Source organism: Bos javanicus, chromosome 5 (assembly GCF_032452875.1).
Source record: "Bos javanicus breed banteng chromosome 5, ARS-OSU_banteng_1.0, whole genome shotgun sequence".
NCBI lineage: Eukaryota > Metazoa > Chordata > Mammalia > Artiodactyla > Bovidae > Bos > Bos javanicus.
In genome coordinates, this window is record NC_083872.1 from 31,340,196 (window position 1) to 31,362,537 (window position 22,342).

Below are 22,342 nucleotides of genomic sequence, written 5' to 3' on the forward strand. Positions count from 1 at the left end.
AAATACAAGCGACTCCGTCCCGTCACCCTCGCCGCCGGTGGGATCAGTGAGGTCTGAGGACCCGGGGAGGGCGGTTTCTGAGGCCAGGACACACCAGAAGGGTGAGCTCCCCGCTTTCCACCCTTGGCTTGCGTAGGTTCTGACGTAGGCGGAAGTGCGTCGCGGTACCGGACGTGGGGCGGGGCCTTCTCCGCCCCCTTGCCCCGGGCCAGCTTCCTAAAGCGAAAGAACCCAGCCGGCGTCTCGCGATGGAGGCGGTGAGGAGCGCGGGAATGTGGCGGGGGGCGGGGGTGCGCTGTGGAGCCCGAGACCCCAGTCAGAGGACTGGGGAACCGGGACCGGCGCTGGTGCCCAGTCAACGAGAAGCAGGGTGTCTGTCCTAGACCGTGACCCTGCTCCTCCGCTCTTTGGCTGAGCGCATCTCAGCGACTGGGCCGCGCCGGTGCCTGCCTTCGGTCCACGATACTTTAAGCCCGAGCGGGCAATGACTCCTGCCTCTCTCCTTGAAACCCACGCACTCTCTGGCGATCTCGGACCTCCTCCTCATTTAGCACCTCAAGCCCTTCAGAGGTTTGCCTGAGAGAGAAGGGTCGTGAGCCAGCTTCCTTAGGTGAAGCAGGGGGTTCCGAGGGACCCCCGCTTGCAGGTAGCACCTGGTCCCCAGTTGTCCGAGTGTGATCCATAGAATCTTTGGCAGGAGGGACGTCTGAAAGACTTATACTGCTTTGAGGTGTTCAGCGAGATAACAGCCTTAATAAGACTGAAAAGTGGGGTTTCCCTGAAGGAGGGACTTTTCCAGTGTTTGACGCCACTGTGTCCCTGATCTAGTTTAGGTCATGCCCTGCTCTGCGATTCTGAGCAGGTGTGTTGGCCTAGCTCCTTCTTGGGTAGCAGGCATTGACAGATTGTGGCAGGACCCTGTCATCCTCCCTAACTTGCTGCAGGTCCCCTACTATCTGTTTGTACCTCCCCTCACTCTCAGGAGCCTTGGTCTGGCACTCTGGAACCCTTCCCATTCTCTTCCTTCCTTCCATGTATTCTTTGTCAGAGTAGCTCTTCCTCTCCTGGTTTTTTTTTTTATCATCTCCTACTTTAGTTGTATGACGGCTGCAGGTTCACCTTTCTCTCCATCAGTTACATGCCCAGAGTAATTCCCTTATTGTGCTCTTTCTCTGCCTGCAGAGAGGTCATGTCCCTCAGGTTATAAAGAAGAAATCAAAGTAAAATGATTTGCAGCTGGTCACCCAGGCAAGGGAGTAAGTTCTTATAGATTAGAATTTTGAGCAAAAATAAAAGGTGTTCTTCCATTAAATTCAAAATGACATTATTTTTTACTTATTATATGGATTTTCTAATTTAGCCATCATATTTTATGTACTAGATTAGAAGCTTCTTGGAATAGAAATTGTTCTAAAAAGAAAAAAAAAGGGAGTACACTGGCAGTCCAGTGGTTAGGACTCGACCTTTTCACTGCTAGAGCCTGGGTTTGATTGCTGGTGGAATTAAGATACCACAGGCCACGTGGTGCAGCTGATAAATAAAATGAAGAAAAAAGAGAAACCCCACTTTGAAAATGCTTAGCCTAACTGCAGTGGAGGCAAGGGCAAGTCAGTGACAGCTGTTATTTAAGGTAGATTGTAGTGAATGCTATCATTAAGATGCAAAAAAAGGACTGTGGCACCATAGGGGAGGGAGAAATTACTGTCAGCCCACTAGAGGGCATTGCGGGTTGAGAGAACAGTGTGAGCAAGGGCATAGAAACTGGGGTGTGTAGCGATTAATTGGGGGTCAGCCAGTGGCTGACCAGCCAGTTATGTCCAACCTAGATAGCATATTCAAAAGCAGAGACATTACTTTGCTGACAAAGGTCCGGCTAGTCAAGGCTATGGTTTTTCCTGTGGTCATGTATGGATGTGAGAGTTGGACTGTGAAGAAGGCTGAGCGCTGAAGAATTGATGCTTTTGAACTGTGGTGCTGGAGAAGACTCTTGAGAATCCCTTGGACTGCAAGGAGATCCAACCAGTCCATTCTGAAGGAGATCAGCCCTGGAATTTCTTTGGAAGGAATGATGCTAAAGCTGAAACTCCAGCACTTTGGCCACCTCATGTGAAGAGTTGACTCATTGGAAAAGACTCTGATGCTGGGAGGGATTGGGGGCAGGAGGAGAAGGGGATGACAGAGGATGAGATGGCTGGATGGCATCGCTGACTCGATGGACGTGAGTCTGAGTGAACTCCGGGAGCTGGTGATGGACAGGGAGGCCTGGCGTGCTGCGATTTATGGGGTCGCAAAGAGTCAGACACGACTGAGTGACTGAACTGAACAGTGGCTGATGTTGCTGGAACTTTGGATTTTGATCATAGTTGGAGAAAAGACTGGGAAAGTAGGTTGAGGTCAGGTTGAAGATATTGCATATCACATTAAGTTTGAACTTTGTTTTGTAATAAGGGGACCCATGGAAGATTTGGGGCTTCCCAGGTGGTGTGAGTGGTAAAGAACTTGCCTGCCAATGCAGGAGACACAAGAGACACAAGTTGAGTCCTTGGTCAGGAAGATCCCCTGGAATAGTAATGACAACCACACCAGTATTCTTGCCTGGAAAATTCCATGGACAGAGGAGCCTATCGGGCTACAGTCCATGGGGTTGCAAAGAGTCGGACATGACAGTGCATGCACATACACACACACACACAGATATATGAGCAAGGTAGTGAGTGTACTTTAAGAATATTCCTAATAACTTTCTGTAAATGGAGGAGCTACTTCAGAAAGTAGTGAGTTCTTGGTTCCTGGAGTTGAAAGTCCCTTGCAAACCTGAGATGCCTGGGGAGAGAACTTAGTGACAGCATGAAAGACAAATTGAAGAGGAAATAGATTTCCTCTTCTCTTGAACTGTCAGGGATAACAGTTTAGAGAATGTTGCAGAAATGTGATGTAAGAGGCTATGTTAATGCTGTGAAAGTGGAAAGGAGTGAGATGGATTTGAGGCATTTATTTCTAACATAGCAGCTTAGTTGATAGACATTAAGGACAAGTTTAGGTCACACCCTGCTCTATCATTCTAAGCAGGCATGTTGGGATAGCTCATTCTTGGAGAAATCAAGACCACAGTTCAGGCACCTGGGAAGAGAGCAATACAAAAGCAGAGGTGGGAACCACAGTTAAGAATAATAGGATTAAAAAAAAAGAATAATAGGATTGGAGGGACAGATGCTGTTCTGTCTTGTAGTGAAGCATTTGAGGCGTCTCTGTGACAACTGTGGTGGTCCAGCAAACAACTGGAAAGGTGGATCAGGAGTTTGGAAGAAATTGTGAGTCTTGTAGCAGATGTAGGGTGTGTCTCTGTGAATAATATTTTGTACTTATGTAGTACAGTAGTCTCAAGTGCCCTCTGTTATTAAATGTAGAGAGAGTAGACATAATTGCCCCACTCCTGTGTGGAGAAACAGGCAGAAAGAAAGTCATATTCAATTGTGTCTGACTCTTATGTAGGTATCTATGTCTCTGTTTAGCTGTATGTCTTTTCTCTCTCTGTAATGTAGTCTTAGATCTCTCTGTCCATATCAGTGTGAATCATTACCAGTTTGAGTGTTGAGAAGCAAAACACTTGAGAATTATATGCAAACCCACATGCTAGGTGATATGAGAGAAAGATACAAAGAAGTGTAAGATAGTTTCAGGCTTCCAGGAATTTACAGTCTGTTCAGATAGATAATGAACAAAATAACTGTAGCACAGTGAAGTAAGTAAGTATCAATCATATGGTCGGTACAATAATTTCTACAGAAGTCACTGTTTCTGCTTCTTTGTATAGGTCTTTGTGAGACTGCTTTACTGCTAAACAGGCCTCTCTCCCACTTATAAATGATGAGGCTGTTGTTCCGATAGCTATGCCAAAATGCCAGGCCATGATGAAAGTCTTATGCAGCCTAGAGAGAAGAGAGGGAGATTACACCCCTGCCCCAACCCTGGCCTATTAGAGGAGGGAAATTTAGAGCTATCCAACCAACTTGACCCTGTTTACCAGCCACCCTCCCAGATTCAAGCCAAGGCCTTTAAATTCATGTTACTACTGCAGCTGTGGAGGTGAAGTGTGACTTTAAGTTACTTTGGGAATATTAGCCAAAAAGAGCAAATAGAGTCAAAACTATTGATTCCAGCAGACAAAAATGATCATGATCTCTCCTGGGTTTCTAGATAACAATGAAATTTCCAAATGTTCCCACTTGAGGGAGCACTGAGATGCTCTGAAGGTTTCTCTGTATTCAGAGCACTTTCTAATCTCAGACTGTCTTAAACAAGGAAACTTAGAAAACCAGTCCCCTCTGGGCTATAGCAGGCTTTGACTCACAGGGGTGCTGAGAGGACTTAGTTTCAGAACATTTATCCTTCTCATCTACCCCTCAGTCATTCAAACTTTGATCCTTGGTGACAGCCAACTGCTGGGACCCTCCCCAGATGCGGCCCTCTCATGGTAAGGTGCATGTCGGTGACTCAGGAGCCTGCACCTACACTTAGTGACTATTTGAAGGAAAGCAGTGTTGTCTCTCCAGCTTCCAGGTTTTTATAAATAAGTCTGTGAAAGTCTTGTGGGGCCAACTTTAAGCTCATATTTTCTAGTGTCAGCTTTTAAGTCCTAATGTTTCATTAGGCAATGTAGTATATAAGACCATGAGCTTTGGAACCACACAAACCTGTATTCAGATCCCCATTTCACCCCTTGCCAGCCATGGGCAGTTTGCTTAATATTTCTTGAACCTCAGTTTCCTAATCTGTGAAAATAAGGCTGATAATAGTATTCACCTAAGGGTTACATGGAGAAGGCAATGGCACCCCACTCCAGTACTCTTGCCTGGAAAATCCCATGGACAGAGCAGCCTGGTAGACTGCAGTCAACGGGGTCGCTAGGAGACGGACACGACTGTGTAACTTTCAAGTAGACAACCTGAGCGACTTCACTTTCACTTTTCACTTTCATGCATTGGAGAAGGAAATGGCAAGCCACTCCAGTGTTCTTGCCTGGAGAATCCCAGGGACCAGGGGAGCCTGGTGGGCTGCCATCTCTGGGGTCGCACAGAGTTGGACACGACTGAAGCAACTTAGCAGCAGCAAGGGTTATAAAGATTAAATGAGATAATATTTCTGAAGGACCTTGTAGTGCTTTAAAGGAAGTCATTAGTTCACCAGCCCTTCCCCTAATGTTTCCAGGCTCAGATGGATGGAGCGTAAGACAGGCTGAATCTTTGTTTCTCTTGTCTTTCCAGGTCCCTTCTTCAGATAGCTACCCAGCTGTGGAAAATGAGCATCTTCAAGGTAAGTTTACTGAGGAAAGGCAACTGGTATGAAAACAATAACCTGATCCTAATTCGTATTCAGCAGTGCTTTTGAATTTTTCCCAGAGTCTTCCCTGGGAAAATCAAGGCTGGGCCAGATAATGTGCCAAACCACATAAATCAGGAACAAGTGATTTTGTGAGAAATCCTAAGAATAAATCTTGGGCAGGGTGAGGATGATTAATATTTTCAGTCATCAAACCACTTGAGAGAAACTTTTGAGGTACAGGGAGAACTTCCATAGGCAATTCTGGGATGGCTAACCATGTTTTAGAAGTCCCTGGAATGTTCTGAGTAGCCCAAACAATGCCACTAGGATTTTACCATCTAGCGATCTCACTAAAGCCACTGAGTATACACAAGAAATTATAGAAGGGACTTGAAAACCCTTAGAACTAATCCAGAAATAGAGGCACTAAACCCTAAAATTCAGGACACAGGAGAAGGGAATTCCAGCATCTGCCCAAATACCTGGTTAGAGCAGGGTGGTCCAACCCGGTCATCTGGAAAGAAGCAAAATTATAGGCATCTCTGGTAAAGGGTTTTGCCCAGGAACACTCTTGGTCTTTCTTGGACGTGTTTATGGCATTAGGAATACATACTTTCTCAGAGGATTAAAATATGGGATGAGATTCTGGGATATATTATTAAAGGTCTGTGAGTTCGCCACAAGAATTTTTAAATGTTCTATTTTCATGTCGTTAGTATCCAGAAATTAATATAGTCATATTTTGAATTTATCTGGATGATTCTTTATAATTGATGACTGCAACGTGATGTCAGTGCTTATTTTGTGTTTCTGAGTGCATTTGCATTAGCATCAACTGAGGCAGGCGTAAGAAACTCAAATTGTCTACATGGATCAAGTAGTGACGTGGGTTGCATATGATTACAATAACCTGTGGTTCTCGTTGCATCTAAAAGGAGGCAGCAACTAGCCTAGTCTGGTTAATTGCTGCTGTTCAGGAATTCAAGACTTAGTTTTGTCAGATCTTCTGATTATGAAAAGAAACTTAGAATTTGGATTCTTATAAATCTCCAGAATTTTTTAATTGGGCACTAATTTAAATTATTTAAATTAATTATTTAAATACCATGAAAACCAAACCAAATATGTTTGCAGGCCTGTAGCCTGTAATACTGGAGAAGGCAATGGCAACCCACTCCAGTACTCTTGCCTGGAAAATCCCATGGACGGAGGAGCCTGGTAGGCTGCAGTCCATGGGGTCGCTAAGAGTCGAACAAGACTCAGCGACTTCACTTTCACTTTTCACTTTCATGCATTGGAGAGGGAAATGGCAACCCACTCCAGTATTCTTGCCTGGAAAATCCCAGGGACAGAGGAGCCTGGTGGGCTGCCGTCTATGGGGTCACACAGCGTCGGACACGACTGAAGTGACGTAGCAGCAGTAGCAGCAGCAGCAGCCTGTAATATTATTTAACTATCATTGTAGCATGTCTTGAACTGGTATCAAAAGACACGTTCTTGGGAGTCTGTGAGTTTTCAAATTCGAAGAACAATGGTGGCCTTCCAGTAAGAGATGGTGGGTTTAATACATGTATCTACTTTTGTTCCTTCACAAAAAGCCACTATGGAGAAGGAAATGGCAACCCACTCCAGTACTCTTGCCTGGAAAATCTCATGGACTGAGAAGCCTGGTAGGCTACAGTCCATGGGGTCCCAAAGAGTCGGACACGACTGAGCGACTTCACTTTCAAAAGAATGCTGATTATCCCCATAAAAGCACTAATTTGCTGAATTCTAAAATATTTCTAAAATAGTTTCAGAGTTGCTTTTCTCAAACCATTATAAAAACAAACCTACTAAAAAAAAAAAAAAAGCCACTAAAGCCACCAGAAGGAATTATTCTTGAAGGTACAAAAACCATCAAAATAGGGAGAACAAGCAAGGAGACAATGGCAATGAATTTTTGGAAGCTGGAAAGCAGACAGAAGGGTGGTAAATGACTTAGCATACCTGAGAAAACTCAACTGTAACTAGCAGAGGGGAAAGCCTAGAAGCGCTGAAGGTCTAAGGAGGAGTCACATCCCAAGACTTCCTACCCCACTAAGTGCAGCTGGAGAACTGCCCATCCTAACTTTGGCACAGACTGGAGGTACAGAAAGGGGCTGAGGTACTGTGCTGAAAACACAAGCGTGAGGTGAACTAGATGCTGAGACCCTAGTCTTTTTCCCGCACTCAGTTTTCAGAATGCTGACAGAAAAGACTTCATCCTCAAGCACAAAGTCAAATGAATAATCCTTTTCTTCAGAATCCCACTGAAGGAAAAACCTAAAAATATTAGTACTGACTGTTCCCCATCTAAATGGTTCACAGTTAACAAGGCTCATCTACACACATAGAACTTCTAATCAGCTTTAAAGACTCCATTCTTAAAATATGATTTGAATCCTCCTTTAAACCAAGGATTACCAGACATCTAAAGAAAGCCTCTAATGTGAAAAGAGTGATCCAAATTGTCCCCCCAAATGAAGAAGAAAAAAGAAAAAGATAAACAGGAAAAAAAGCAACAGTGGGAAAAGTCAATGCATAAAGAAGAAAACTTTAAAAACTAACATTAATACTTACTCAAAGAACATATTTCCACCATGAAGCAAGTATAGGATGCAATTTTTTAAAGAAAAGGAATGTTCAGAAAAGAAAAAAGGAGCTCTTAGAGATTAAAAATATAACAGCAAAAGCGTTAAACTAAGTAGGAGGTTTGGAAAATCAAGTTGAAGAAATCTCTCATAAAGTAAGAATTAAAAATCAAAGTGAACTCACAGACATAGAAAATAAACTTACGGTTACCAAAGAAGAAAGAAGGGGGATTTATTAGGAGTATAGGATTAGCAGATACAAACTACTATATATATAAAAGAAACAACAAGGTCTTACTGTATAGCACAAGGATGTTTTGTATTTGGTATCTTGTAATAAACTATAATGAAAAAAGTGAAAAAAGAGGAAATAGAAAAAAGAAACAGTGGTTAGTACCTCCTTATCCTTGGGGGATACATTGCAAGATTGCCAGTGGATGCCTGAAACCACAGATAGTATTAAATTGTATATATAATGTTTTTTTCCTATATATCCTGACTTATATACATACATACAATCATACCTATAAGTGTATGCATGCTAAGTTGCTTCAGTCATGTCTGACTCTGTGTGACCATATGGACTATGTAGCCTGCCATACTTCTCTGTCCAAGGGATTCTTCAGTTCCCATGCACTCCTCTGGGGGCTCTTCCCTACCCAGGGATCGAACCCACATCTTTTGTGTCTCCTTCATTGACAGGCGAGTTATTTACCACTAGCACCACCTGGGAAGCCCCGTGCATACCTATGATAAAGTTTAATTTACAAATTAGGCACAGTAAGAGATTAACAACAACAATAATAAAATAGAACAATGATAACAGTGTACTAAGAGTTATGTGAATGTAGTTGGTCAGTCTAATAAGAGTAAGGTGTATGTGTGCTCATTCGTGTCTGACTCTTTGTGACCCCACGGACTATAGCCTGCCAGGCTCCTCTGTCCAAAGAATTTTCTAGGCAAGAATACTGGAACGGGTTGCCATTTCCTACTCCTGGGGATCTTCTCAACCCAGGGATCAAACCTGCATCTCTCAGTCTGTCTACCTCTAAATATCTTACTGTACAAACATAATACTTTTCACATCTTGACTAAGCACTTTTCACACACTGACCCTGTAACTTTTGCAATTGAATTGCAACAGCAAAACTAGCATAATTTCCTGTTTCTTCTCAGTTTCACAGATAGAAGATTCATTTTTATCATAGATCTTAGCAACCTCAGCATATGATTGTTTTTCTTTCCCTTATTAAGTTGAGAACTTTCACCTTTTCACTTATAGGAAGCATTCTAGGTTTTAGGACTTCCCTGGTGGCTCAGTAGTAAAGAATCCGCCTGCTGTCCAGGAAATGGGTTCCATCCCTGGGTTGGACACTCAAAGAGTTGGACACCACTGAGCGACTAATCACACACACACAGCATTAGGGCTTCAATTTTACATATGCTTTATAGCCAATTAGTAAATAAAATAAGGGTTTGTTATTGTTGTTTAGTCGCTGAAGTAGTGCCAGACTTTGCAACCCCATAGACTGTAGCCTGCCAGGCTCCTCTGTCCATGAGATTTCCCAGGCAAGAATACTAGAATGGGTTACCATTTTCCTTCTCCAAGAAACTCGGAGTCTTAACCACTAGGCCATCAGAGATGTTCTCCAAAAAAAGGGTTACTTGCACACAAGCACAGTGATAACATCCATGACAGTCTGATCACTGAGAGAGCTACTAATGAGTAGTGGATGGGATGTGGTGGACAAAGGGATGATTGCCTCCCAGGGCTGGAACTGAGCTGAATAGCAAGAGATTTCATCACGCTGCTCAGAATGCCACACAATTGAAAGCTTATGAATTGCTTGTTTCTGGAATTTTCTATTTAATATTCAGACAAGGTTTGATTGTGGGTAACTGAAACGGTGGAAAGTAAAACCCTGGATTAGGTGAGCGGGGCAGGGGGAACTACTGTGTTTTAAAAACAACAAAAACAAACGTTAAGGGTTATTTTGGAAGTCCAAATAATAGGAGTTACAAAAGGAGAAAAATGACAACACAGAGGGAAGGAAACAATCAAGGAAGTAATTCAAGAACATTTCCTAGAACTGAAGAACATTAGTTTTCTCGTTGAATATTCAGCACAACGGGTGAAATTCTCCCACCCAAAGCACAATCATCATAAAATTTCAGAACACCAAACAAAGAGAAGATCCTGAGTTTCCAGAGAGAAAATAACAAGACATATACAAGGAATCAGAAGGGCCTAGGACCCCAAACTCTCAATAACACCAGAAGCTTGGAAGGCAATGAAGCAGTGCCCTCAATATTCTGCAGGAAAATAAAGTTCAACCTAGAATTCTGTAGCCAGACAAATTTAAATCAAAGACGAGGGTAACATAGAGATGTCTGCAGGGTGCAAGGTCTCAAAAAATTTACCTCCCATGCACCCTTTCTCAGGAAGCTACTGGAAAATGTGCTTCACCAAAACAAGGGAATAATCAAAAAAGAGGAAATCATGGGATGCAGGACACAAGAGTGCTAATACAGGAGAGACGTAAAAGGGGTCCCAGGATGGAAATGAAGGAAGATCTCAAGATGTCAGAAGTGCATGGCAGGCAAACCAGCCCAGATTTGAGCAGGTCAGAAGGCTCCAGAGAGACTTCTTTGGGTAGTTAAATTGATAGACTATCCCATGCTTCTGAACTTCTTGAAAGGAGACTTAAACAATTGATAAAGAGTGGGGATTGAATTAGTTATAAGTACTAAACACAGAGAACTAAGCAAACAGACAATTATTAACTCCAAGGAAAACAAAGTTGTGAAGGAAAAAAAAAATCAGACTTTACTACTTGACATAGCTCAGAATAATGAATATTCAGTCAAATTACTTAAATACTGATGCAGTTTAACTTCTGGGAGAATGGAGAGTTAGGAGGTACAGGTTTATAATGGGGTCCTGGTAGGAAATAGAATTGAAAATTTTCATCTTCCTCATATGATAATAGAGAGTGCCTGTCATCTTCCTTGCATGATAATAGTTAATGCCTAAAAGTGAAAAAAAAAAAGGTAGCAATATAAGCATATTATTTATAGACATAGAAATAAGTACCAAATAATCAGCTAAAAGAGGTTTCATCTCTGGGGAGGGGTGAAGTGAGGTGGGTGCTAGGAACTGCAGTTTGTCTTAACAAAATTATAGAACTATTTGACTCTCTAAACTGTGTACCTATATGACTTTGGTAAAAAAATTAAAAATGAAAAACAACTGATTAGGATTTAAGAGCATGAACTTTGGAATCACGTAGATCTATGTTTGAGCCTTTCTTGTTACTAATGATATGACGTTGAACAGTTTTTGTTTTATGGCTTTCTGTCTGTTTTCTCAGCTGAAAAATGACAATATTTGCCTTACAGATTAAATGACATAATATTTTTAGATATACAAGCATACCATGTAGCACATTTGGGCTGTTCTTTTGGGGGTTGCCACTCCAGTAGAGCAAGCAGTTAAAATCAGAGGAATGGAAAGCCATTTGTCTAGAGTAGGTGGGGTGACTTCTGATTCACACGGTCATCCCAAGATGGACTCTCAGGTTGTTTGGGACCAGGTCAGTTGAGCACTGGGCTCTAACTTAGTGCTGTTCTAAAATGGCCCACCTTGGTCCATGACTTCCTCATCTGTGAATCTAACAAGAATTTTAAGAAGTTTACTTCTTGGATTTTAAGAAGCTTAATTACATTTTAATTGAGAAAGAGAACAAGTGAAAATGTGCTAAATATATGAGAAGGAAAATGAGTTAAAGGTGAGGGAAAAAAAAACTTTTAGACTAGAACAGGTTAATGAAAGTTTAATAGATTTTCTGTTTTAGTCAGCCATCTTTTGCATAAGGAGCCAGTAGATACAGTTCTGCCTGGGGGTGAAGTTGGATGAAATGGTTTCTAAGGAGTTTATCCAGGTTTTGTGGGAACAATAGCAACAAAACAGAATACCTGTTCCTGTTGTCCTTTATAAGGGGGCCTTATAAATCATGCTGTAAATATCTGAGCAACTACAACACTTTTATTTGCTGCCTCTTTTGATTGCGAGTTGTTGCATGGGAGGAAGCTACTAACCATCCCACCCCATGCAGAGACTCCGGAATCCAATAATAGCGTGTATACTTCCTTCATGAAGTCTCATCGCTGCTATGACCTGATTCCCACAAGCTCAAAACTGGTTGTATTTGATACTTCCCTTCAGGTGGGTGAAATCCTCTTTTCCCTTCAGGTGGGTGAAATCCTCTTTTCCCTTACCCCTTCCTCAGAGCCGCTGGTTCAATACCTCATCCCAAGGGTGATGAGCTTGTCTTTCTATGTGGTTAGGGTCCCATTTTCCCCAGCATATCCAACCCCTGTTCTTTTCCAGCCCTGCCTCCTGTGAATTTTCCTTTGTGGTTATTACTCTTTCACTACAGGTGAAGAAAGCTTTCTTTGCTTTGGTGACTAATGGTGTCCGGGCGGCCCCTTTGTGGGATAGTAAGAAGCAGAGTTTTGTGGGTAAGCAGTTTTTGGAACACTGTTTTATTGGCATCTTGTACTGGGCATGGAGAGAAGCTTTTGAGCAGTGCTGAGGGCTGTTATCTTGGCCTCTAGGCATGCTGACCATCACTGATTTCATCAATATCCTGCACCGCTACTATAAATCAGCCTTGGTAAGGCTCCTGAGCCCATGACCAAAACCACTTTCCTGCCCAGAGTCCCTCACTCTCATTTCCTTTCTTCCAAGCAAACTACAAGGGGTTAATACAGCAGAGAGATCGAGTCTCGAGTTCTGTTGCCTCTGCTTTCAGGTGCAGATCTATGAGCTGGAAGAACACAAGATAGAAACTTGGAGAGGTATGTGGAGAGCCGAGGGTTGTAAAAGGATAAAGGGATGGAGAGTTTCCTGGGAAACAGTTTTTCATGGTAATATTTTGTGAACCTCCCTTTTCCCTTCAGAGGTGTACCTACAGGACTCCTTTAAACCACTTGTCTGCATTTCTCCTAATGCCAGGTGAGTTCCACCTACCCATTTGTCCGGAAGGGGAAAGAGCCTTGCCATCAGCATAGCTGAGGCCCTAGATACCCAAAGAGCCGAGAATAGAAGAGAAAAAAAGACACTCCTCCCACATACACACACATGCACACACACGCATGCACATTCTTTAGGTCTGGTCTGAACCCCCTGCTCCTCTCCTTAACCATCTGTTTTCCCTGTTTGTAAGCACACTCTAAATTAGAGCTACTTCAGCACCCTCAGGCCCACCACTGTGGGACTTACCGTTAATCCCTGCCTTCCCACAGCTTGTTTGATGCTGTCTCTTCATTAATTCGAAACAAGATCCACAGGCTGCCAGTTATTGACCCGGAATCAGGCAACACCCTGTACATCCTCACCCACAAGCGCATCCTCAAGTTCCTCAAGTTATTTGTAAGTGCTCCTCACCTTCTTAGATACTGGTTGGAGGAGTATCCAAGGGTAGTTTGAGGGGCCTTGAAAAAAATCAAGGTGATGGTTGTTTCCTCAGATCACCGAGTTCCCCAAGCCAGAGTTCATGTCTAAGTCTCTGGAAGAGCTACAGATTGGCACCTATGCCAACATTGCTATGGTCCGCACCACCACCCCTGTGTACGTGGCTCTGGGCATCTTTGTACAGCACCGAGTCTCAGCCCTGCCAGTGGTGGATGAGAAAGGTGAGGGATCAGGCACAGGGAGAGGAGGGCTCCAGGGAGGCTGTGGGAAAATCTGCTGTCCCCTCAGCTCAACCTGGAAGGTGATTCTGTAGGCAGGGGGAGCCTTGGATGCCAGATCCTCCTTGCTGAGCTGCCTCTGTCCCCCTAGGGCGTGTGGTGGACATCTACTCCAAGTTTGATGTTATCGTGAGTGATTGTGGGGGGCGGGGTTGGGAGGTAGGGAAAGGGGTGGGGTGTTGAATGTGGAGAGGGAGAAGAAGAGTCTCTTCTGGGACCTAAGGGTTTTGGAAGCTTCCAGGCTTTCAAATTCTGTTTGAAAAGGAATTGAATGAGCTGGGCGAGGCTTGTGGGCATGGCTGACACCTACTTTAAATCACTCTGTGAGGTGGGGTGGGCTCAGGGTTTGGCGGCTGGCTCCCTTGCTTCCCTGCATGAATCTTCCTCTCTCTCCCCAGAACCTGGCAGCAGAAAAGACCTACAACAACCTAGATGTGTCAGTGACCAAAGCCCTGCAACATCGATCACATTACTTTGAGGGTGTTCTCAAGTGCTACCTGCATGAGACTCTGGAAACCATCATCAATAGGCTGGTAGAAGCAGAGGTAGGAGGGCCAGCAACCCAGAAGGAACTGGGGGAGCAGCTCTGGTCTGGCATGGAGGGTGGGGACTGACGGGCTCACCTTCACTGAGGCTGGCACTGAACATCCCTTTCTCCCTCATGGCTCTATGCAGGTTCACCGACTTGTAGTGGTGGATGAGAATGATGTGGTCAAGGGGATTGTATCCCTGTCTGACATCTTGCAGGCGCTGGTGCTCACAGGCGGAGAGAAGCCCTGAGCCTGGGGGAAGGGGTCGTGCAGCACCAGGGCATATGCCCCACTCACTGCCTGCCCAAAGCTCTGAGAACCACAAATGAGACCTTTAGAGAATTGTGACTGTTCCCTGCCCAGGAGCCCCCTACCCTTCTACATGGGAGGAGGGAACGTGTGGGGGAGGAAGGAAAATGGATTTTTAGCTCTCCTTATCCTCACCCAGCCCATCTTAGCCCCTTTCTTTTTAGACATAGCCCCCTATCTGAGTGACCTATGGACTCTGTGCTCCTCAGGCAAATCCTGATCTCTAAGAGATCCCCAGACCTCATCCAGCCTTTGCCTCTGTCCCTGACTCCACCCTAAGAAAAGAGGCACAACAGAACTCTGCATAAAGATGTTTTTATTCATCATGTTTCATGCTGTATGGAGGAGGCTGAGTCCATGTAGTGGCATTTCTTCCTCTAATGCGAGTGGGGAGGATCATGGGGAGGAGGGCCCTTGGCTTCCTGTGCTGTATGCATATGAAAGGAGATGAGAGTTGCAGGGAGGGGGAGGGCAGAGTGGTTAGCTGAGGTTATTGCTTTTCCTGGCAAACCTAATTAAAATGACAGGAGCCTCTTCGTGGTATTTCGGTGTTTGATTTTTGTAGTTGCTCCAATGTTTCTACTTCATATGGCTTCTTCAACTCATCATTAAGATCAACAATAATAGCGCACACACACATACATTAAACTGTGTGCCAGCCACCATTCTCAGTGCTTTACATATATTACTTCAATTAATCCTCAGAACAATAGTAGATACTATTTCAGTTTTACAAATTTTTTTTTAACTGAGGTACAAAAAGGCCAAGTAACTAGCCTATGGCCACACAGTTAATAAAAAGTAGAGCTAGGATTTGAGCTGAAACAGTCTTGCTTTAGAACTTATGCACTTTACCACTACAGTAGATTCACTGTCTTTCTAATTCTCCGTTCATAACTGTTTCCCACCCTATTCCCTGCAGTCTCCTTATCACCTCGCTTTCTCCTCTGCCTGGACCATAGCTGGCACCCAAGGAAAATTCCATAGCAGTGCTAGGTCTCTGTCTCCAGAGAGTAGAAAGACTGAGGGTAGAACTGAGTAGAAAGAGAGAAAGAAAGTCTCTCTACTAGACAGAGAGACCTGCCACTACCATCCACTTTTCTTAGGGAAGGTTGGACTCTGGGTTTTGCTGAGCCAACACTGTCTTTGAACTCATAAATCCCTTTCTTCCAAGGTAGATAAGATCTGGAGAGTGAGGGGTGGGGAGCAGCAGGATTATGGTCACCCTGTCAGACCTCTCCCAGTGCTGAAACTACATGGACCAAAGCAGGAGTCCAAGCAACAGGCACCATAAGGGCTGCTAGATGGTTGGGTATGAACCACATTCTGGGGACTGTCTCACCACTGCCTTAGAGATATGGTACCATTTCCTATCCCAGATTTGAAGGAGTTTCTGAGTACTTCCTTGCCCCCACCCAGACTGGGCCTGATAACTCATGACCCCGGGTATTCTGTACTGGTTCCTCCAAACCAGGCTTCTCCATGGAACACAGGGAAAAGCACTGGGCACTCATACAAGCTCTGCTCTCAGTGCTGCGTTGTGGGGCTTCTCCAAAGCCCCTGCTTCTGCATTCACCCCTTCAAAGCTCTCACAGCACATTCCCACACTTGAGGGAGGGAGTTATTAGAATTAGGGTATGTTTATGTGAGTGTGGGTGTGTGCATGATGGAAAGGACAGATGTCGCCTTATGTCACATTCCATCGTGTCTAGGGAGGAGGCAAGGACTTTTAAAGCCTTGGGGCTCTGGTGGGACCTGGGTAGAAGGAAGCATCTTCAAGCAAGAGCCATCCCACCGGTATAGCTGGTAGGTGTAAAGCGGGCTGAGCATATGGGATAGAGGATGTTTGGGTTCTCTCTAAAGGTCCATGTCAGGGAGCAAGAGGCCTGGGTTTTGTTTCCGTGGTTCCCAGTAAGTCAGTGCCCATCCTAAAACAACCCTCCTGGCTCATCACCTTAAAAGGAAGGGTCTGTGTCCAAGGGCTGTGTATACTTTAGTGGAAAACAAATTGGGATCTGCTTCTCCTGTCCCCCCAAAAAACCCAACCAGGCAGTCTCAGGGTATGAGGACGGAGCAGAAGGAAAAACAAGGGATAAAGTCTGGGAGCCTCATAGCCTTCTAACCTATTCCTCAGGAGAGGTGCATTATCCGTTCTTCAGCACTGTTGCCATACACACACTTTTCTCCCACCTCCCCGCACCCCTCCTCTCCACTGGAGCTGCTGCCATGGTTGCCAGGCATGGTTGCTAAGTCTCTGCATGGAAGGGTTGGCGTGGGCTGCACTGCCACTAACATTACCATGGTGAATCAGGGGACACCTGGTATAGGCTTGGGGGGAGGGATCATGCAGGCAAACACCCCCACCCGGGACAGAATGAGCCTAAAAGGGGGGCACCTTGAGCACCACTCCAGGTGGGGGTTGAATGAGCTAGGCACTGTGGTAGTGGTGACAGAGAGTGCTACACTGGAAAATGGGGGCCAGTTGTATCATTTCAGTTGCTAGGGGATTAGTTTAGCCAAGAAAGCACACCATTCCGCCTCTATACCCTCTGAAAGGGTGCAAGTGCGTAAGCACTCTTTCCTCCACAAGTATGAGCAGAGTTCGGGCTGAGAACAGTAGGACCCCCAAATCCTGGCTTCTGGATTGGGGGTTGGGAGAGCCTGCTTCAGAGAGAGGGCTCCATGGGTGCCCAAGGACAAACATCTAAGGATGAAAGTGTGAGCCGCTTCGATGGCTAAGACAGACTCCTGTCCTGCTGTGGCATCAGCCCTGGGCACAACACTGAGAGGGTAAGGAGTTAAGGGTGTGAGGGTGACCCTTTTTGAGCTTGGAGGCAGCTCTCCCCCAGAGTTGCACAAAGGCTGCGGGCAAGCCACCACCTCCTCCCTCCACCGCATGGAAGCTGGTTACTCATCTCCTCTGCACCCGAACGCCACTGCCGCTAAAAATAAACCCCCCAGCCGTGGGCCAGCCTTTCCTGCACCCCAACCCCCTGGAAACCAGCAGAGAGTGGCAGGCGGAGACCTTGAGTTCTGTTCCCATCACCTCCCTGATGAAGAAATAAAAGTCTGGGGCAGGATGTCAGGGACAGAATGCTGCTGGTCAGGCACCCTGAGAAGCAGGAGACTGAAGGGTTAAAACGGCGGGAAGGTTGAAGAGACGGGGGCGGGGGTGGGGGCACTGTCATCTTGGCAAGAATAAGAAATCCCCTGCCCACTCGTGCGGGTCCCATTAGGCTTGCGGGACAAGAGCAGTGGGAAGGGGCGCCCAATCCCGGGCCCCAGGGGGCGGTCGTGCACGTGGGGGAGGTAGCAGCGCGGAGCCGTCCGCGCCGTGTCACATGCGCGCGCACACACACACAGACAGGCACACACGTGTGCCTGGGTATATATAGTCCCCAGTCGCTGGGCCTGCCGCTCTGCAGTGGGCGCCGGCTCCCCGGGCTGGGAGGGGGCTTTCGGGGCGGGTGGGAGGGTGGGGGGCCGGGGTGGGGTGGGGCAGGATGCTGGATGGCCAGCTCTTCTCCGAGGGGCCCGATAGCCCCCGGGAGCTCCAGGATGAGGAGTCCGGCAGCTGCCTCTGGGTGCAGAAATCCAAGCTGCTGGTGATCGAAGTGAAGACTATTTCCTGTCATTATAGTCGCCGCGCCCCTCCTCGACAGCTCATGGACTTCCAGGCCAGCCACTGGCTCCGCGGGCCCCAGAGCCGCACGTGAGTGAAGGACGGGTAAGGGGAAGAGAGAGGTGGGGCAGGGATTGGGGTCTGGACCTTCCCGTGGGCACCAGCCAGCGCTGCTGTTACCCCTTCTCTTCCCCACGCCACCCCCAACCCCATCCCGAAGGCTGGGGCCTGACTCATCCCGTTTGTTTGGGGGCACAGGAGTGGGCGTGAGAAAGGGCAGGTGAGATGGGGCAGATACTGTTAAAGTGTGCATGGAGAGATGGTGAGGAGTCCCGCTTCGACTTCAACCCTAACATATACGCACGTGCACACACGCACACACGCACACACGCGCACACACTCACACACACCCCTCCACCCGGCGGCCCCAAGTGGCCTCCAGCGCTCCCAGCTCCCCGGACCTCGGCTCCCTTCCCCCACAAACTGCTCACCTGGGTTCCTGCTCATTGTCCCAGGTGTGGGCCGCGCCCGGGATCCCCTGAGCCGCCGCCCCGCCGGCCCTGGGCCTCCAGGGTGCTGCAGGAGGCGACCAACTGGCGGGCGGGGCCCCCGGCCGAGGCCCGAGCCCGGGAGCAAGAGAAAAGGAAAGCGGCGTCGCAGGAGCGGGAGGCCAAGGAGACCGAGCGAAAAAGGCGCAAGGCTGGTGGGGCCCGAAGGAGTCCCCCTGGTCGGCCCCGCCCGGAGCCTCGGAACGCCCTTCGGGTGGCCCACTCTGCAGGGCTCCCAGCTCCCTCAAGGCCCGAGCGCCTGGGGTCGGTGGGGCGACCGCCCCGTCCATCCGCGCAGCCGCAGAGCAATCCTGGGGCGGCGTGGGCGGGGCCCTGGGGAGGTCGGCGGCCAGGGCCCCCCAGCTACGAGGCTCACCTGCTGCTGAGAGGCGCTGCGGGGATGGCCCCGCGACGCCGCTGGGACCGGCCGCCACCCTACGTGGCTCCACCTTCTTACGAGGGCCCCCACAGGACCCTGGGGACTAAGCGAGGCCCCGAGCCCTCGCAGGCGCGCTCCTCTTCAACCTGTGCGCCGACTAGGACAGAGGGAGGGTGCGCAAAGAAGAGGCTAGATCCTCGGATCTACCGGGACGTCCTAGGGGCCTGGGGTCTCCGTCAGGGGCGGGGTCTCTTGGGGGGATCCCCAGGCTGTGGAACAGACAGGCCAAGGCTGGAGTCCGGTAAGGGGCCCGCGGAGAAAAGCCTGAGGCTGGCTGCTGCTGGCCTGAAGAGTGGTAGCGACGGCCATCCCCAAGCTAAAGCCGCTGGGAGCCCAGGCACAGTTCCTGCGGGGTCTGCCACTGCCACCCCTAGCCCCCCGCGTCCCACTCCCAGGTCCAGACCCCATCCCAGAGGCTCCGGGGAAGGGAGGGAAGGTAGAGACCAGACCTGGCTCCCCAAACGCTGGGTTCCCTCCATTAAAAAGCAGCCGCCCCGGCATAGCCAGACCCTCCCCAGACCCTGGGCTCCAGGAGGCACGGGATGGATAGAGTCCCTGGGTCATAGAGGGGAGGCAGGACCCGAGACCTTAGAGGGTTGGAAGGCGACCCGACGCCCCCACACCCTGCCCCGAAGTTCCCGTGGCCCGGCTCGTGGGGAAGGCGTCTTTGTCATTGATGCCACTTGCGTTGTGATACGCTCCCAGTACGTCCCGACCCCTCGAACCCAGCATGTGCAGCTTTTGCCCGCCGGGGTGCCGCGCCTTGTAGGGAATGCCCCCAGCCAACCGAAACCCAATAAAGAGGAGGGAGAGGGGGCCGCGGTCCTTCCCTCCCCTTGCCGAAAGCTGCCATTGAGCAGTCGCCCTTCTCTCCAACCCAGTGAGGGACGCGGGCTCGAAGCTGAGCGCGGGAAGCCCGCGGACTCCTCACTGGAGGAGCGCGCCTCCCGCATCTTGGGGCTCCCGGTTGGCGAAGTAAACCTACAGGATCCCCCCACGCAGCCAGGTAGCCCAGAGCACTCAGCCTTAGGCCCAGCGGCTTCGCGGGGAGCGCGCGGTGCCGAGGGATCAGAGAAAGTGGCGTCCGGCACGCGGCGCGCAGGCCGGGGCTGGGCGCGAGCCCCTGGACCCTATGCCGGGGCCCTGCGGGAAGCCGTGTCCCGCATCCGCCGCCACACCGCCCCGGACTCCGACTCAGACGAAGCTGCGGAGCTCAGCGTCCATAGCAGCTCTTCTGATGCGAGTGACACAGAAGCCTCGGGCGCCTCCTGGCGGAAAGAGCGGACCGGGCCCCCGGAAGGCGGAAAGACAGCCGAGCTGAGCGGCAATGCCCGAGAGATTGTAGGTGCCATCAGCAAAACCGAGGAGGTCCTCTACGGGGCGAGGGACATTACGGGGACTCCACAGGGAAATAGGGAGCAACAGTGAGAGGCCCTTTATTGTATTTGTGTCCCCTTTCTTCCTCACAGACTTCCTTGTACCCCTTACCTATACCCACCCATTCCCGTACTCAGCATAGAAGGCACACAGATGAGAGGGAGCACATGTCAATTCATGATTTTTTTTTTTTTTCAGGAGAGTTGAGGGTGTGCACTAGATTTGAATGCCTGTTCCACTCAGTGCCTGTGGGTAAGGTCTTCAGCAGGGCCCAGTGCACTAACATGGAGCTGAGCAGAGAGGCCTAGGTGGGATTAGGCTGGAGGGCAGTGGTGGGATAGTCAGGGCAACTGCAGGGCAGGACCTCTGGGCCGGAGGAAGAAGGTGATGGAGAGGCCTCAGACTGAGGATCAGATGACAGAGAGGCCCTTGGCAGAAGCCACCAGCAAAGCAGAAGAGGAGTCACTTTGGTTTCACAGATCTTGGGTTCCAACCCCAACTCTGACACTGATTTGCTGGGTAACCTTAAGCAAGTCATTTCCCCTCTCCAGTTCCCATAATATGTAAAATGAGGGAGTTCTAAGGTCCATTCCTGATGTTTTGGAGTCCTAGGAGAGGCTTTTATCTCAATCCTCCCCTCCGCAAGACAGGAATAAGTGAACAGAGTCTGAGGGTCCCTGGGTGGCTCAATTCAAGAGACTGTGCAGGGTTTGCAGAAGAGCCAAGTAAGTGGGCAAGGGCTCCTATTCCAGTCTCTCAGGTTTAGGTGTAGGATCCCCGAGGCAGAGCAGGATGGTGGCCTTGTCACTGTCCCTAGTTTGTGGTGGTCTGAGCTGGGGAGGGAAGGCACCCAATGAAGCAGCTTGGGACCTTTAGGCCTTCCCCTGTTCCTCCTCCCCAGTGTCCCTTGGTGATGCTCTAAATAGTTACCACGATTTCCCACCCAAGTGGAATTACCCATCTGAGAGAATCCTGAGAATGTCTTACATGTTTCTGCCTCTTCCAGAAACCAACAAGGGAAGGAAGAGGCTAGTCTCCAAAAGCCTGTAGGTGTGGGGTGTGATACTCGCTGTAGCCACTACGGGGCGCGCGCAGGTCGCGGATTTCCCTCGTAGCTAGTCCCCGAGTCTTGCCAACCCCGGCACTGCCACTTAATCAATTGCTCCCTAGTTCCTGCGCGCGGGTCCCCTGCCCTGCCGTCTCCAGCCATGCGAGATCGCGAGTAGGCCTCTGGCCTTGCAGACCTCTGGAGCGCGCGGAGCCCCTCTCTGTACTCGTCCACAGCAAACAGCTTGGGATTCAGACACTGAAGTATTTTTTTCTCTTCGATCTCGGACACCTCCTCTGTCTCTATTTACTAGCCATGTGAACTCGGCCAAATCACTTCACCTCCCTGAGCCTCAGTCTCCTCATCCGTCAAATGGGGGTTTATAAACACCTACCTCGCAGGGTTGTTGTGAGGACTTAATGCGATAATGTATGTAAAGCGCCTTGCACAGTACCTGGTACACAGCAGGCGCTCAATAAATCTAACCTTCCCTTTGTCCAGCCTTGGCATCTTTTTCCTCTCACCGACCCATTGCCCACAGCATCTTTCCCCCCAGGGCTCCTGCGCTCCTTCCTGCTCGGTGGGCGGTGGAGGAGACCCCTTTCTCTGATGGAAACTCCGGTGGTCCACCCCTGTCTCCCCCAGTGCGGACTCTCCCTTCTTTGCCCCCCACCCCACCCCCGCTGACTCTTCCCATTGCTTCGATGCACTCCCCCCACCCCCCATTCCGGGCAAGGGCTGAGTCAGCCTGGGTAAATTTAGCCGCCGACTAGGCAGGCGC

General features: G+C 48.6%; 2 protein-coding genes across 4 annotated transcripts; both read left to right on the forward strand.

Annotated features, from left to right (window-relative positions):
* Window positions 1-152: 152 nt before the first annotated feature.
* On the forward strand, window positions 153-15,070 carry PRKAG1 (protein kinase AMP-activated non-catalytic subunit gamma 1). Its single transcript, XM_061416265.1, has 12 exons — window positions 153-257; window positions 5,265-5,313; window positions 12,050-12,159; window positions 12,374-12,455; window positions 12,552-12,610; window positions 12,749-12,794; window positions 12,897-12,951; window positions 13,242-13,368; window positions 13,466-13,631; window positions 13,780-13,817; window positions 14,087-14,233; window positions 14,364-15,070. Exons 1-12 carry the CDS (start codon window positions 249-251, stop codon window positions 14,466-14,468), a joined length of 993 nt encoding a protein of 330 aa, XP_061272249.1. The 5' UTR covers window positions 153-248; the 3' UTR covers window positions 14,469-15,070.
* An 89-nt stretch (window positions 15,071-15,159) lies between these two features.
* DDN (dendrin) lies at window positions 15,160-22,061 on the forward strand. Of its 3 annotated transcripts, XM_061416264.1 has the most exons (4): window positions 15,160-16,333; window positions 18,168-18,239; window positions 18,665-20,477; window positions 20,712-22,061. In XM_061416264.1, the coding sequence occupies exons 1-4, from the start codon at window positions 16,191-16,193 to the stop codon at window positions 20,718-20,720; spliced, it is 2,037 nt and encodes a 678-aa protein (XP_061272248.1). In that variant the 5' UTR covers window positions 15,160-16,190; the 3' UTR covers window positions 20,721-22,061. The 3 variants fall into 3 exon arrangements, with proteins under 3 accessions (XP_061272248.1, XP_061272245.1, XP_061272246.1); XM_061416261.1 differs by having other exon boundaries at window positions 18,665-22,061; XM_061416262.1 differs by lacking the exon at window positions 15,160-16,333 and having other exon boundaries at window positions 17,995-18,239; window positions 18,665-22,061.
* Window positions 22,062-22,342: the final 281 nt, after the last annotated feature.

Bases quoted from the DNA above. Each gene is read 5' to 3' on its own strand.
- DDN (XM_061416261.1), top strand. From the start codon at position 16,191: ATGATGGAAAGGACAGATGTCGCCTTATGTCACATTCCATCGTGTCTA. The intron at 16,334-18,167 runs GTAGGTGTAAAG...CTGTCATTATAG, and splicing joins CCATCCCACCGGTATAGCTG to TCGCCGCGCCCCTCCTCGAC. The intron at 18,240-18,664 runs GTGAGTGAAGGA...TCATTGTCCCAG, and splicing joins CGCGGGCCCCAGAGCCGCAC to GTGTGGGCCGCGCCCGGGAT.
- PRKAG1 (XM_061416265.1), top strand. The intron at 12,456-12,551 runs GTAAGCAGTTTT...CTTGGCCTCTAG, and splicing joins TAAGAAGCAGAGTTTTGTGG to GCATGCTGACCATCACTGAT. The intron at 12,952-13,241 runs GTGAGTTCCACC...GCCTTCCCACAG, and splicing joins TGCATTTCTCCTAATGCCAG to CTTGTTTGATGCTGTCTCTT.